Raw genomic sequence first — 13769 nt, forward strand, 5'->3', positions numbered from 1 at the left:
AATAAATCCTAAATGTAAAGAACAGCACTTTCATTGTAACTTCTGGGTTATGTTTGCAATGTTTTCTCAGACAGATGTGACTAAATAGACTCACATCTGCCCGATCTGACCATACCATCAAACGTGCAGCCAGTGACGTCAGAAGCAAGCCTGGTTGTTAAAGCTTAGCATCACAATGTGGAGCTAAACCAGTCAGTTCCCGCTAGTTGTCATGCGCAGTGCTGTCTGCGACATTAAATGTTTAAAAGGGCCCAACATTTTTCTATAGCACCTTTTTTATTCTGTAAACGCGGTAGCAAAAACTGCGTGACCGGCTAACTTTGACAAGGAACTAGCCACCGCCGAAGCTACATGGACGCAAAACAGAACCAGCCGGACGTAAAGAGCACGCACGTTGACGTTAATAATCCACGTGAGGCAGTCTGTGCTGTTAGTAGATATAATCACCTACCAGGGATCCTGAGACATCATGAGAAAAAGGTCACTGTGAGCCGAAACAGCAGCTTCAGGCACAGCAGTAATCACTGACAAGCCGTTCCTTGTTTTGGGTATGACGTCACTACGGCGAGAGGCGAGGACCATTCCACCCCAGCGGCTCAATCGCTCTTTTAGGAAAAGTTTTCCCTGCCCTTTGACCCAGTGTGAGTTGTTTTCGGTGTTTTATTGCTCTGTGTTCAGTGTTTAGTTCTTCTCTGATTTTTTATGCAGTTTTAATCTCTGCATTTACCTGTTTTTGCTCAGTAATTTGGAAATAACCTGTTGATTTTAAATGTGCTTTATAAATAAAGTTGACTTTGACTTTAATTCACATGCTTAAACAGTTAGGCTTTTAATAGAGAGGGGTAATGTAAAGGTTTAACTCCCTTGTGAGTAAAATTATGCATGGGCCACCTCAATTAACTTTGATTTTATGGAAGTGACTTAGTCAGCCGCTTTGTTCAAAACATCTTCAACTTTCAGGATTTGGAAGTTATTCAGTGTTACAATGGGTTCTTGACTAAGCTATAACACTTTATAAGGGCAAAACCAAAACTCTGCACAGACGGGATGGTAAAACAAATTAACTCAAGTTTTCCACCTTCCACCCTTTGTTTTGAAATACATGACTAAGAGAAGCTGGATCGGGAATACGGCCATTATAAAAGACAGGAGAGACTTAATCAGACAGACGTAGGTTGCAAATAGTAATCAATGTCAAATTGAAAGTGGTGAGTGACATTACCTACATATACATTTTTAAGTTGTATTTCATACAAAATGTGATAAAAAAAAAATTAGGACTACTTCATGTTGGAGCTATAAACTGAATCATGTTCATAGTTCACCAGGGAAACATTCCCTGGTGAACTATGAACATGATTCAATTCCTTTTTACCCGACCCAGCCGAACTTAGAGCTGGTTCTTGGCACAACACTCATGGCCTATATATGGAGACTTTATTTTTCTTCAAGAGACCTGATCTTGTGCAATACCAGTTGAGAGGAAAGTAAACGTTAGTACTATTAAGAATCCACGTGTGAGGTAAAACGTAGTAGATGTTTTATAACCAAACAAACTTGTGTTTGGCCGAAAACACTAACGTGTTGTGAAAAACAACAAACCTCAGAACTTCAGAAGTCTTCTTGGAAAACACCTATTTGACATTTGGATTGGACAGGTGAGGCAGTTTCACAGAAAAAAGTATCAACTCTTTATTGCCTGTTTAAAAATATGACTTTATGCAACCTTTTGCTCCAAAATAATACAGATTTTTTTCAGCATTACCTTAATTGATTTTTAAGACACTTAAAAGAGTGTTAAACATGCTGGAAGGTTCGGCCCAATGTTGCATAATGTATAAAAAATAGCAATAGAACAGTTTAGGAATTAAAATAAGAGCTGTAACAAAATTTTGCATTTTTGCACATATATTTTGCATTTTTGTCCAGCAAACATGTTTCAGACCATCAAATTAAGTTTATTATCATGCCAAGATGATCACAATAAACACAACATCCAGTTTTCAAATGACTATTGTATGTATATATATATATATATATATATATATATATATATATATATATATATATATATATATATATATATATATATATATATATATATATATACTATTATTCTTTACTTAATTCTGCTCTACCGCGAAATCCGGAAGGTTTGGAGTGGCCTAGTTAAAGTTCAGGCAGATTGTGATGCTGTGGTGTGACTTTAAACAAGCTGTTCATACTTTAAAAACCCTCCAATTTGGCTGGAAAAAGAAATTCTGCAAAGAAGAGTGGGCCAAAACTGGTCTCACAACCAGTTATTATGGTCAGGTTGATTTGGATTAGAGTTAGTCAATTCCTGAATAACCTTGGTTGATGATTTGAATCTTTATGCTTCATCGGGAAGCACAAGTCAGAGGTCTCCATTAAACCAGATCATTGGAACCCTAATGGTCTAATAATTGAATGTGCATGCTTAAAAATGAATCAAAGAGTGTCTCCATGCGCCCAGCAGCAGCAAACCACATCTTAAATAATGTGCAGAGGAAAGATAAAAGTAACAATGATGCTTATTTTTTTAATACAGCAGGCTTGAGTCACTGGATTTAAAGGGGACAAATTAATTTGACCACTTCTAGTTATCTTTGCTTGACATAAAACTTTATTTGGTGATCTGAAAAACTAAAGTACAGCAGAGAAACAAAAGCTGGACAGATCTTTTACAATGAACTGCACATTTCTATTCACTTATTGTGTTTATGTCTTTTTTTTACCTTTTCCCTCCACAGACACAGTTCATTTGGATTTACTTTGAACAGGTGAAGAGAACATACTTTATACATAGTTTAGATCCATCCCACAATTCCCTCAAACAGAGTTTATTTTCCTCAGAGTACACGAGGGGTCTGTTCCAGTGGTAAAAGTACACATGGGTGTTCTTTTATCAACTACTCCATTTTAGGTAGCTTTTTTTTAAAAAAACGAAATGAAAGAGAAACAGTCTGTGGAGGGTGACAACATTTTTGCAAGATACAAACAGCTAAAGAACGGTGTTATTTTCAGAGCAGTTGATCCATAGAAGGCCTGTATTGTGGCTCATTTTCTAGACATTTTTTAATTGTTTTTCAGCTCTAAGGAATGATGGTGGCACTGTGGATACAGTTCTCAGAAACAGACCATGTGTGGCAAAGGGTAAAACAGGAAAATCACTGGAACTTTTCCCTCTCGATATGTGCATCACCACAAACAAACTGCGGCTAACTCCCGTGACCTCAGCACCGATGTCTATATAAAGCCCCGATCCTCTGAAAGCGCGCACATACTGAGGAGAGACGTTACGTTCTGGGAGGCTTTTCTTCCCGGCAAGAGATGATTCAAGTTTCAAGAACGCCAGAGTTTTCTAACTTTGGGAACATGAATATGATTTCTTATGCATCTCCTGAACAAGACCTGAACTCCATGCCGTCAGGCAGAAGACCGAGGTCTCATTCCTATACCAACCCAGAGGACAGTAAGAGCTATGGTCTGCAAGAAAAGACAGAGGAAACCACTCTACGACCTCGCTCCAGGTATGTTTTTATCCTCAGCCTAGCCTTCGGGGGCTTTGTGTCAGGTTTTTGATGTTTTGAGCAGATCTGAAGCGCAGACGAGAACTGGAAACCTGCATGTTGGATAATGAGAGGTTCATTGAAATACGGAAGGCTTGCAAGATGGGAGGGATGACAGGAACCAGGAACATGGCAAGGGTGAGACCAAACCGGGGTAGTTTGACGGAACAGTTTGACAACAGGCTCGGCTGAGCTAGCTAAATTAAGGAAGAAAGTTCTTCTGAAATAATAAAGAACAGAAGCTAACTAAAACAGGAACCAAATCTAACAGATACAAGAATACACCACTAACATAGATGCTAAACAAAACTAATGACAGATATAAGGATCTAAAGATAAACTAAAGGTGCAAAATATAAACGGGTGGCATGATCCCCAGGTAGCTACAATAAGTAATCAAACTCCTGGGGATCCTGCCACTTTATCGTTCACTTCTCTATATTGGATCACAAATAAGCCAGCGTTATGTTTTGTTATGCGTATCCAGATTTTTTGTTAAACTGCTTTCACAGTGGACTAAAGACACTGAAAATATGTAACTGACTGAGTAATCTGTAGACGATCTCGTCTTCTTCAGGTCCTTTTACAGTTATGAGACGTCAGACCCGCAATCTCACTGCGACACGGCAAAGTTTTCACGGTCCTGTCCGCTGAGGCAGAGAGCAAAGCCACAGTTAAGAAATCAAATGTCCAGAAGGGAGGATAAAGGTGAGAAACGACCGGGTGTTCCAGTCAACCCAAAGAGGTCTAAGCCAAATAAGCTGTCAAAAGCGCTCAGTGGTACGGAAACAATGCTTTATAAAGGATTGCAAATGCTGTTATAAAATAACTGGTGTGACCTGTGAAGGAAAATAGATTCTTCTAACCAGATGCATGAATGTGGTCATCTCAATCAGGCAGTAAAGGAAACGCCAGGCGGGTGTCCATGATGACCATCTCTGAGTCTGACAACTGGGAGATTTGCTCCAGCTCTGGCATGAAGTACGGACAGTTCGTGGACTGGGAGAAGATCGATCCAGAACCCGCAAAGAAATACCAGCAGATCCTGAAGAGCGGCCATCAGCAGCTGAAAACCATGGGCCGGGAGGGATTCTGGGCCACGCCGCATACGCTGAGGGCCAAAGCATACTATCATGTCATCCACAACATCAACTCCAGGTTGAGGCCAACATCGTGTCCTATATACTAGACACGAATGATAAATACGTCCTACGCTCACACGGTAACTTCTATTGCAAACTAACTGTGGAGTTTTATCTGTTGCAGGGCTGTTGCTCCGGACCGGGATGTTTACTACGATGTGGCCAAGAAGGTTTTCGGGGAACAGAAAGTCAGCACTCATCCAGTCCCCGAGTATATGGAGGATGGAGAGATACCAAGGTAACTTAATGGTATTGGTCGACTTCTCTTTTTCCCAAAATAAAGACTCAATTGAATCAGTAAACGTTTTATTAGGTACAGTTAAAAATGCGTATTAGAAGTGCTTTGAAATGCATTGAAACAGCAACAAAATAACATTTTCGGGGTTTTTTTTGCTTCTTTCTGTTCCGCTAAAAAGTTCAAGTTAATGCTATACCATAGACCCCATTATTACTTTGGCCCTACACAGGATGAACCAGGGTTAGGACAGGAATTAGCTGAAAACAGATTGATTTTTACAGTACGGTATTTCTCTTATGAAAGTCCGTTCTATTGTTAGGTACATTAGCGTTTATTTCCATGTTCTCACCTCTGGAGTACTCGCTTGCTCTCTTTCTTTCCAGGTACTGTCTCAACAAAGCAGGCATGAATTCTGTTAAGAAGATCCTTCTCTGCCTTGGCAACTACTTCCCAGACACGAGCTACTGCCCCATCCTTCCGGCCTTGGTCTCTCTCATTCTCCACTTCAGCGAGGATGAAGCGGAGTGTTTCTACAGCGTGTCTCGACTCATCTGCTACAAGGACCCTAACAAGCGCTACGTCGACCAGAACTTCCTTACCTACCGTGCTTCCTGCATGACGTTCGGGGACCTCGCCAACCGGTGTTGCAGAGGCATACGAAAGCTGATTGCCAGCTCGCACCAAAACCTCTTTGAGTTTTACTCCGACTGGATCATGTGGATTTTCGGAGACCTTCCGTTCACGTATGCGATCAGGGTTCTGGATGTCTACCTCCTTGAGGGCTTCAAAGTTCTCTTCAGGTTAGTTGGTGGTCCAGTTTCATTCTGATAATGGGATTTCTGCTAGCCCGAAACCCAATAAATAGATTTTCCAACTTGTGCTTGTAGGGTCGCGCTGGCTTTGCTCGACCTCTACAAAGTGTCAGTGTCGTCTCGAGTGGCAGACGTCGAAGACTTCAGAACGGACATGAAGAGTTTTGTGCAAAGCATAGCTCGCCACTGCACGGCTGAGCAGCTTCTGGAAAGAGCCTTCCAGATTCCCATTGCCACAAGACGTGAGCTTAACCTTCTGTTCAACGCAAATAAGGATGTCCTGATGCAAAAAGGGGTCAGCACACACCAAAAGAGGTATCTTCACAACTGCATCAGAATTGACTGCTTAAGAAACGATGTGTAAAAAAATAAGAGTAAGAAAAAAGCTTTTTTTTGTTCCTCTTGTCTTTATTGTCCGTCGTGGTCCTGAAGGCAGACAGTGGAAACGGTGGATTTCAACAACTTCAGCTCCAGTGTCGTCACAGGGACAGAGATGAGGGTCATCTGGGCCTGGATCCCTGAACGTTTTGCTCTCTTCAGCCCCGTTCGGTTGTTTCACATCGCAGAACACGGAAGAGATCTTTCTTCGTGAGTGACCCTTGTTCATTGCATTCATCCCAGCAAAAATGCCACCTGAAAACAATTTTTAGAACATCATATCTGGGAGATGTTCATAGATTTCAGTAAAATCTCAGGTTTTGGTTATGCCGTGCGAATGCGCCACATGAAAAGCAGACGTAGGAGGGTGATCTATTTATTACACAGGGTCCCCAGATAATGCTTATCCTGTGTGGATAGGGTTAAAGAAGCAACATTCGTTTGTGAAAATTTGTACAACCGTCTTGTTGTTAGTTATTAACACCTACAGGACACTTTGTCTGTTCTCTTCTAAACTCATGGCTAGGCTTCATTAGGGGACAGTAACCGGAGACCAGTTGTATATTTGCACCATCAACATGTTTGCCTTTACTCCAAACATCACATCATTAGCAACTCCCTAATGACCAACATTACATCTGGTTACTTGTTAGTACAGCCATTAAAGCTCTCCAAAATACAAGTTTTATATATTGGCTTGATGTGGAAAAGTGTCAGGTGGATGGAAAATCTGACTGATGCCTTTATTTTCCTTTCTGTCTCATTTAGATTGTATTCCCACGTTGAAGGGCATGAGCCAGTGGCACTTATTATTAAAACAATGGATGAAGAGGTACAGTGAGTGTTTACAGGCGTGAACACTAAATCTAACAGTTTGCATGATCCTCAAATGCACATTATGATGTGATATTAGTGTCTGGATTAAATGAAAATGTTAACACTGCTAATTTCTCAGGTTTTCGGAGCGTTCTTGTCAACGGATGTGATAGAAAGACGGAATCATGACTCTCAGGGACTGACATATTTTGGAACAGGGGAGTGTTTTGTTTTCACGGTAAGTCAACTGAGAATGCCTATTTGTGTACTAAGATTTATTTCTGTGCTAATTTAACTGAAATATAACTTCCAAAAATGACAAATGTGTAAATGGGTCTGAGTGCAACTGCGACCCATGACTATACACTGACCGACCAAGTTTCCCCTTTTAAAAAATCCTGTAGGGCTATTTGTTTCTGTCCTGTCTTAGAAAACCGAGGGCTGATAGAACAGTTATGGTGAGCCAAGTTATACCATTAAATGTTCAATTCAGCACACTCTGAATAGATCAACATTGCCAGCTGCACTGGTTGAAAATAACCACCAACTCAGTTTAAAGTTCAGGTTTATCTTAATATGTTAATATTAAGTAAACTATAATTAGAAAACTTAAGCAACACAATCGACTTTGAAATATTCTGTGGTTGTCCAGATAGAGCATGAGCAATGGGTATGAGCCTAACAAAAAATAACCTACGTTAATCTCATTATTGATAATTAAAGGTTTATGACACAAAATGCCTCAATCAGGACTTCCATCTGACTCTTAGGATTAAGACATTCCTAGTTCAGAGTCCTCGATATCTAGTTTTTTTTCACATTGGGAGGAGTGGTGGCCTAGTGGTTAAAGCAGCACGGTTTGTTCTGAGAAGGCTGCAACAGACTGTCAGCACAGGTCATAACTGCATTTTTGATTTATCTATACCTATGGATTTAAAAAAAAAATAACATAATTGTTTTCTACCAAGTACCAGCTGATAAAAGTGAATTTGATAACAGATTCCACTGTTGAATTGTGAAAAAAATATATATACACATATCCTCAACTTTAGACACCAAATAGAATTAATTTGCAGAGCCAGTTCAATCTTTGGTGAGCTTTTGTTTTGCTGAGCTTGTCAGCGTTTTCACAGAATTTTCACAGATCAGGCTCCACTGATCCCCCCCTTAATGAGAAATGAAGGTGCTGGACATGGACCTGAGTTCCCACTAAAATCTACAGTATATAAAAATTTTGGGTTTTTGGTGACGTTTTGTTTTAAGTATGAGTTGTTCTTTACCTCCTTCAAACACTCAAGCTGTTAACTCCAGCCCATGGGACCCAATAATCTAGATTAATAGTAATTAAGATGCTATCAAAGTATTGACTGCTTCAAATCTTTAGACAGACTGACTTCAAAAACTCTCAACTATCCCCTTAATATGGTAACAGAGCGTGTCCCTCATGTTTTACCAAGTGTAAACTAAAATGTACCATCTGTTTCAGCTCCGCCCCAGCATGGAGCGCTACCAGCGGGCTATGATCAACATTATGACCAGAATAGCCTCTTCTCAGCAGCTCAGAGCTGGAAGCAGCTCCTCCTCTCAGTTGCCAGACAGTAGCCAGCCTGAGCTAACCACCAAATCTCCGACCGAGACATGCCAGAATCCCTCTTACCTGACCGGCACCCTCACTGCTCAGTTAGATCATCCCAGAACTGCAAAAGATGCCAAGAGACCAAAGGAGCAAGACGCCTCAAAATTCATCGCAGGAGATGATAGTCAGCTCATCATCGGTACGTCCTTGCACACGGCCAGAGAATCATGTTAAAGATAGCCAGGCCTGAGCATTGTGTGTTGTTTACGTAACTTACATGTCATATTCCAGGTGGTGATGGGGGCCACGCTCTCTTCCTGCGGGATAACTTGGAGGAAGGACTCTCGGAAGCTTGTGAAACATTCAGGAGCAACCCACTCTGCAAGGGACAATTCCAGATCCAGTCTCTGGAAGTATGGGGCATTCAGAACACTATTTACCCAGCTCACAGCTTTCATTGTCAGTAGAGAACTGGTATAATCTAGGAACTACCGTGGACAACAAACTATTTGGCAATTCCATGCAGAGTACACTTATAATAGCAACTCTTAATACACATAAACAGAAACAGACCCTGGTTTAATGGCTTCATCCTCTTCACCTACTGCTTTAGTTGCTGCCATCTGAGAAATAACGTCAAATTCCAATAGCAGAGAAAGATGCTGTAAGAAATCGTGTATCATAACATTTTAAAACATGAAATTACTCAAATATTTTTTGTCAATATAAAAAAATGTCTGAACATACATGTAAATAACGTTCTTTATATATTTCCTCTTAAGTTTGTATATTTATATCTGTCTGTATACTATAAGCGCTTAAAACCAAATTAAAATGTCTTGTTTTTGCACACAATATTGGTCAATAAAGCTGATTCTGATAATGTCTCACTGCCACTAAACTGAATGAGAAATGTTGCTATTTATCAAATGGAATCAAATGAATTTTAGTTATAAGGAATGTTTAAAAACAATCCAAGGATTGACCAAAGTACTGTATCATAACTTTTAAAACAATAAACAAAACAAGCAAAAACAATAGCAGGATATATATGTCATGAATTGTTGAGATGAACCCGAACACAACCACACACGCAGAGCACTGTTTAGAGAGTTTATTGAAGAAGGAGTGAGTTGTGGAAGATGAAAACCAGGGTCTTACTGGGCTGGAGCAGGTGGAAACTGAGAGCAGAAGCAGGAGGACCGGAGGGAGCCGTAGAACTGTGGGTGCTGCGCTGCTGGGACAGGAAGCCTTCAGAGCAGGTGGGAGAGTTCGTGGAACACAGGGGCTGCAGCAAATCCAGCAGCAGAGAGAGCTTTTGGAGCTCAGCACTAGAGTAGCAGCAGGACCAGCAGTACAGTAGGGAGAGGACTTGGAGCTCAGTAGACAGGCGTAGAAGTGGGAACCTCAGGCAGGCAGGTGAAGGAGGATCTCTGACCGGTAGACGTGGGAAAATCTCTGACCGGTAGACGTGGGAAAATCTCTGACCGGTAGACGTGGGAAAATCTCTGACTGGTAGATGTGGGAAAATCTCTGACCGGTAGACGAGGGAAACTCTGGCAGACAGACGTAGGAAATTCTCAGACTGGCAGAAGAGAGAAGGTTAAAGCTCAGACAGACGTGGGGGGAAAAGCTCTGACTGAGGGACATCAGATGATTGAGGACAGACTGGCGGTGAGGAGCTGACAGGGGGAGGCTTTTATAGAGAGGCTGGCAGGTGGAATGAGTCCGGGTTGATTGAAGGCTGAACAGGTGTAGATGATTAGTGGAGGGAGACGGAGCAGGGCAGGAGGAGGAAGGTGCTAGAAAGTTCCTGAGACAGGCAGGCCAGAACTGCACCATGACAATATAGAGAAGCACAAAACTGCCAAAACATTTCTTAGCAGATAAATCCAAGGGAAATGCATTTCTTGGGTTGTGATTTTTAATATTTCAGTGAAGGTGGGGCACACTTTTTTGACAATGGGAAGTTATTCCACAGTTTTGGGACTGTCAAATCTACAATGTAGAAGATGCAGGAGGAGGTGTTCAGATGATGGAAGACTACATTCTGGGGCCAATCCATACAATCCTTGATAGAAATAATGAACAAAACCAGTGTGAAATCAATTCCAAATTTAATAGGCATCCAGTGGCGAGAGGCTAACAAAGTTAAAACTCTTATAAAGTCTTATCTTGAAGAGATTAATGTGGTTATGATGGTCTAGATCATTGATAGAGTGATCGATATAATTGTTTGTCACCACAGAAGGGATCAAATTTTAAAACTGGCCATCAACGATTATACCAAGACTAAATGCATGAGCATAAAGGACAAATTATTATCACTCTAAATGGGATGCAAGAGTAAGACATGTAATAAAAATAACCAGCTTAGACTCATAATTTTTTGAAGGCAATTATTTGCAATGCAGTATTTCAATTCTTTAATACAATTGAGGACAGACATAACTGTCGATAGATCATCAGGACTCAAAGCATGTAGATCTATGTCTCATTTAGATAACTATGGAATGAAATGTATTCATGGACAACAGTTGGGATAAAACTTGCCCCAAGACTGATCCTTGAGGAACTCCACAACTTACAGAGATAATTGAGGAAGAAAAGTTACATTTGAAAAGAGAAAGATCTACCATTTAAATGCAACTTTTGAATGTCTGCCTGGATATGGAGTGCTTATTGTCTGTTTGGGGATCTTTCCTAAAGATAATGAAGAGTAATTTAAATGTTATGTACATTTATGGACAGTAAAACAGCTTATCTGCTCTCTATACTGCTGCTATTTACCTGTATATATATATATATATATATATATATATATATATATATATATATACACACAAATTAAACATAATTTTAAGGTTTTGTGCTTTAGTACCATTTGAACGCATAAACTGTTCCTTCCAGGTGGTGTCTTCTCACTTTTTCTTAAATTGTACACTTATATGTATGATTTAGATTGTTTCATGCACGTATAATAGGCTCATAAACATATTTTAGCTAGAGAAATACACATTCTACAACTGTCTCTGAGATGCAAGTTCTACAAGAAACAATTTTTTTCAAAAACTCAAAGCAAAACATGTCAGTTTTGTTTAGCATGCCTTCACAGGGTTGTTTTGCAGTAATAATATACACAATTAAATTTGTGATTAGTTGCGTTGTAAAAGCAAAATACCACCATTGGGCTTTTGATTGAAAACATTAGCATTAAACGTTAGCTTAGGACAAACAGGAGACAGTGTAGTAGGGAATATACATTATAAGCCAATGATAATATTTTATGTTATCAAATATAAAGATGAAATAGCTACTATAGTAGCGCCGAAAAGGAATTTAAATAACATGTATTTATCTTTTTCGGAATTCAATCATCAAGGCGTTGCTGGATCAAAACTTTTATATGTGATCATTTACATCAAATAAAATGAAAAATAGTTTTATCAATTATTCTTTAATGTTTGAATAAGTTATTTAATACATCATCAAATAACTACATATGAACATAACATATTAAAATGTGAATTTATCACACAGTGATCCAGATTTTAAATGGAGGCACACCTGTGGACGTACTTTAAGGCAACTCTTCAGACACACTGCTTCCTTGTATGACATCATGGAAAATCTAAAGAAATCAGCCAACATATCAGGAAGAGAGCAGAGCTCCACAAGTCTGGTTTTCCCTTTGGGTACAGTTTCAATAGCTCTAAAAGTGCGAAAAACACATTTACATAATGTACAAACAGTATCCCAATGCCCAGCGAGGTGTACAGTTCAGGAAGAAAATTGGGTCCTGTGTCCCAGAGATGAACATGTTTTTGTGTAAAATATAAGAATCAGCTCCAAAACAAAAGCAAAAGAACTTTGTGGAGATGCTGGCTGAAGCTGGTGGTAGACTCCAGTGATACTCTACTAAGTAGATTATCACTTTTACAGAGAAACGACCCCTGTATGACTCCGATGGGAAAAATACATTATTCCAAAAGTATCATAAAAAAGCCAAATTCAGTTTAGAAACAAGAAATACATTTTTGGAGACATGTCACTTGATTGAAGTTTTTATCCCACGACTGCCATTTGAAGGGAAAAAAAAGGGAAGTTTGAAGGCCTGAGAACATCACCACATTTGTAAAATATGAGGGTGGCAGCATCATGTTTTGTGGGAATTGTGCTGTGGGTGGGACTGGTGCACTTTTTCGTGGACAAACATTTTCACTTATCCTCTTGTAGCATCAGCATTCTTCAGCTTGGACTACAAAATTGCAGTGAAAAACAAAAATGGAGGATTCACGAAACTGGTCAGCTTGAAGTCCATGACCTTTAATGTTTAGCACCTCAACAGCGAAGTTAAAAATCCTCAAAAAAAACAACTATTGGGAATAGAGAAAATGGAACAGCTAGAAAAATATGACAAAAACTGCGCAGCACCTGGACAGACTACAATAAACTTTTCTGCACTCCTAGGGACTCCAAGTCTCACAACAAAATGTGAGAAAAATGCTAAAAAAAAGAAAGTGGAGTTTGCATGACTTGTATGTCCCATTTAAGAGTTTTAGAATGTATGGTTTTCAATTATTCTTTAGCTGTGGTATATCATTAATATTTTTTATCTGACAACCTTAATGATCAGTAGTTGCAGTTTGCACATCAGGGCCACCGTAGGGGACTGACATTATGAACAAGTTGGTCGGAAGTAACGTATTGGATGCGAGGGTCAACACCAATGGTAACAGTTGAAAAAGTTTTCATGATGGTGTGTAGCACGCCATAGGACGTAATTAAACTTAGAATAGGCTATGTTTTAGTTTAATGAACTAGTACTATATGATTTAGATGAATAATTAAAAAAAATGGTTTCATGTAGGATTAATTTTAGTCTGTATACAGACTGTGTGAGTAATGTTAACATATGTTAACAATATTCACATTTCTACTCCTATTATTTATAACTGATTTTTTTAATTTACAAGACGTTTTAATAAAATTGTATTATACTATGGCTATAAGTTATAGCTTATTTAAAAACCACATTTTACACATTATTAATTTGTGGGATTGTCGTATTTTGGATATGTCAATGAAGTAGATTTTTCTTAAAATAGAAAAAATGTAGAATAATTCCTTCGATTGATTTTTAAATAATCCAAGTTTAACCTAGTTTTCTAAAGTTGTTTTAGTCCAATGCAAGTAAGTACCAAATCACAGTGTTAC

At 39.3% G+C, this 13769-nt stretch overlaps 2 protein-coding genes across 3 annotated transcripts in view; one reads left to right on the forward strand and one right to left on the reverse strand.

Moving 5' to 3' along the window:
- stx8 (syntaxin 8) overlaps window positions 1-602 on the reverse strand; it is a 50257-nt gene extending 49655 nt beyond the window's left edge. Inside the window, exon 1 of the mRNA XM_012873159.3 lies at window positions 452-602. Within this exon, the coding sequence (XP_012728613.3) occupies window positions 452-582 (131 nt within the window). The 5' untranslated portion in view covers window positions 583-602. The remainder of the gene's footprint in view (window positions 1-451) is intronic.
- Window positions 603-3254: 2652 nt separating this feature from the next.
- Window positions 3255-9315, forward strand: LOC105933563 (TBC1 domain family member 24). 2 transcript variants are annotated; one of them, XM_012873155.3, is made up of 11 exons: window positions 3255-3551; window positions 4168-4370; window positions 4487-4748; window positions 4857-4970; window positions 5354-5770; window positions 5858-6097; window positions 6215-6370; window positions 6929-6992; window positions 7116-7214; window positions 8463-8751; window positions 8844-9315. In XM_012873155.3, the coding sequence occupies exons 1-11, from the start codon at window positions 3352-3354 to the stop codon at window positions 9017-9019; spliced, it is 2220 nt and encodes a 739-aa protein (XP_012728609.2). In that variant the 5' UTR covers window positions 3255-3351; the 3' UTR covers window positions 9020-9315. The 2 variants fall into 2 exon arrangements, with proteins under 2 accessions (XP_012728609.2, XP_012728610.2); XM_012873156.3 differs by having other exon boundaries at window positions 3258-3551; window positions 4168-4298.
- Window positions 9316-13769: the final 4454 nt, after the last annotated feature.

Source organism: Fundulus heteroclitus, chromosome 5, assembly GCF_011125445.2.
Source record: "Fundulus heteroclitus isolate FHET01 chromosome 5, MU-UCD_Fhet_4.1, whole genome shotgun sequence".
Lineage (NCBI taxonomy): Eukaryota > Metazoa > Chordata > Actinopteri > Cyprinodontiformes > Fundulidae > Fundulus > Fundulus heteroclitus.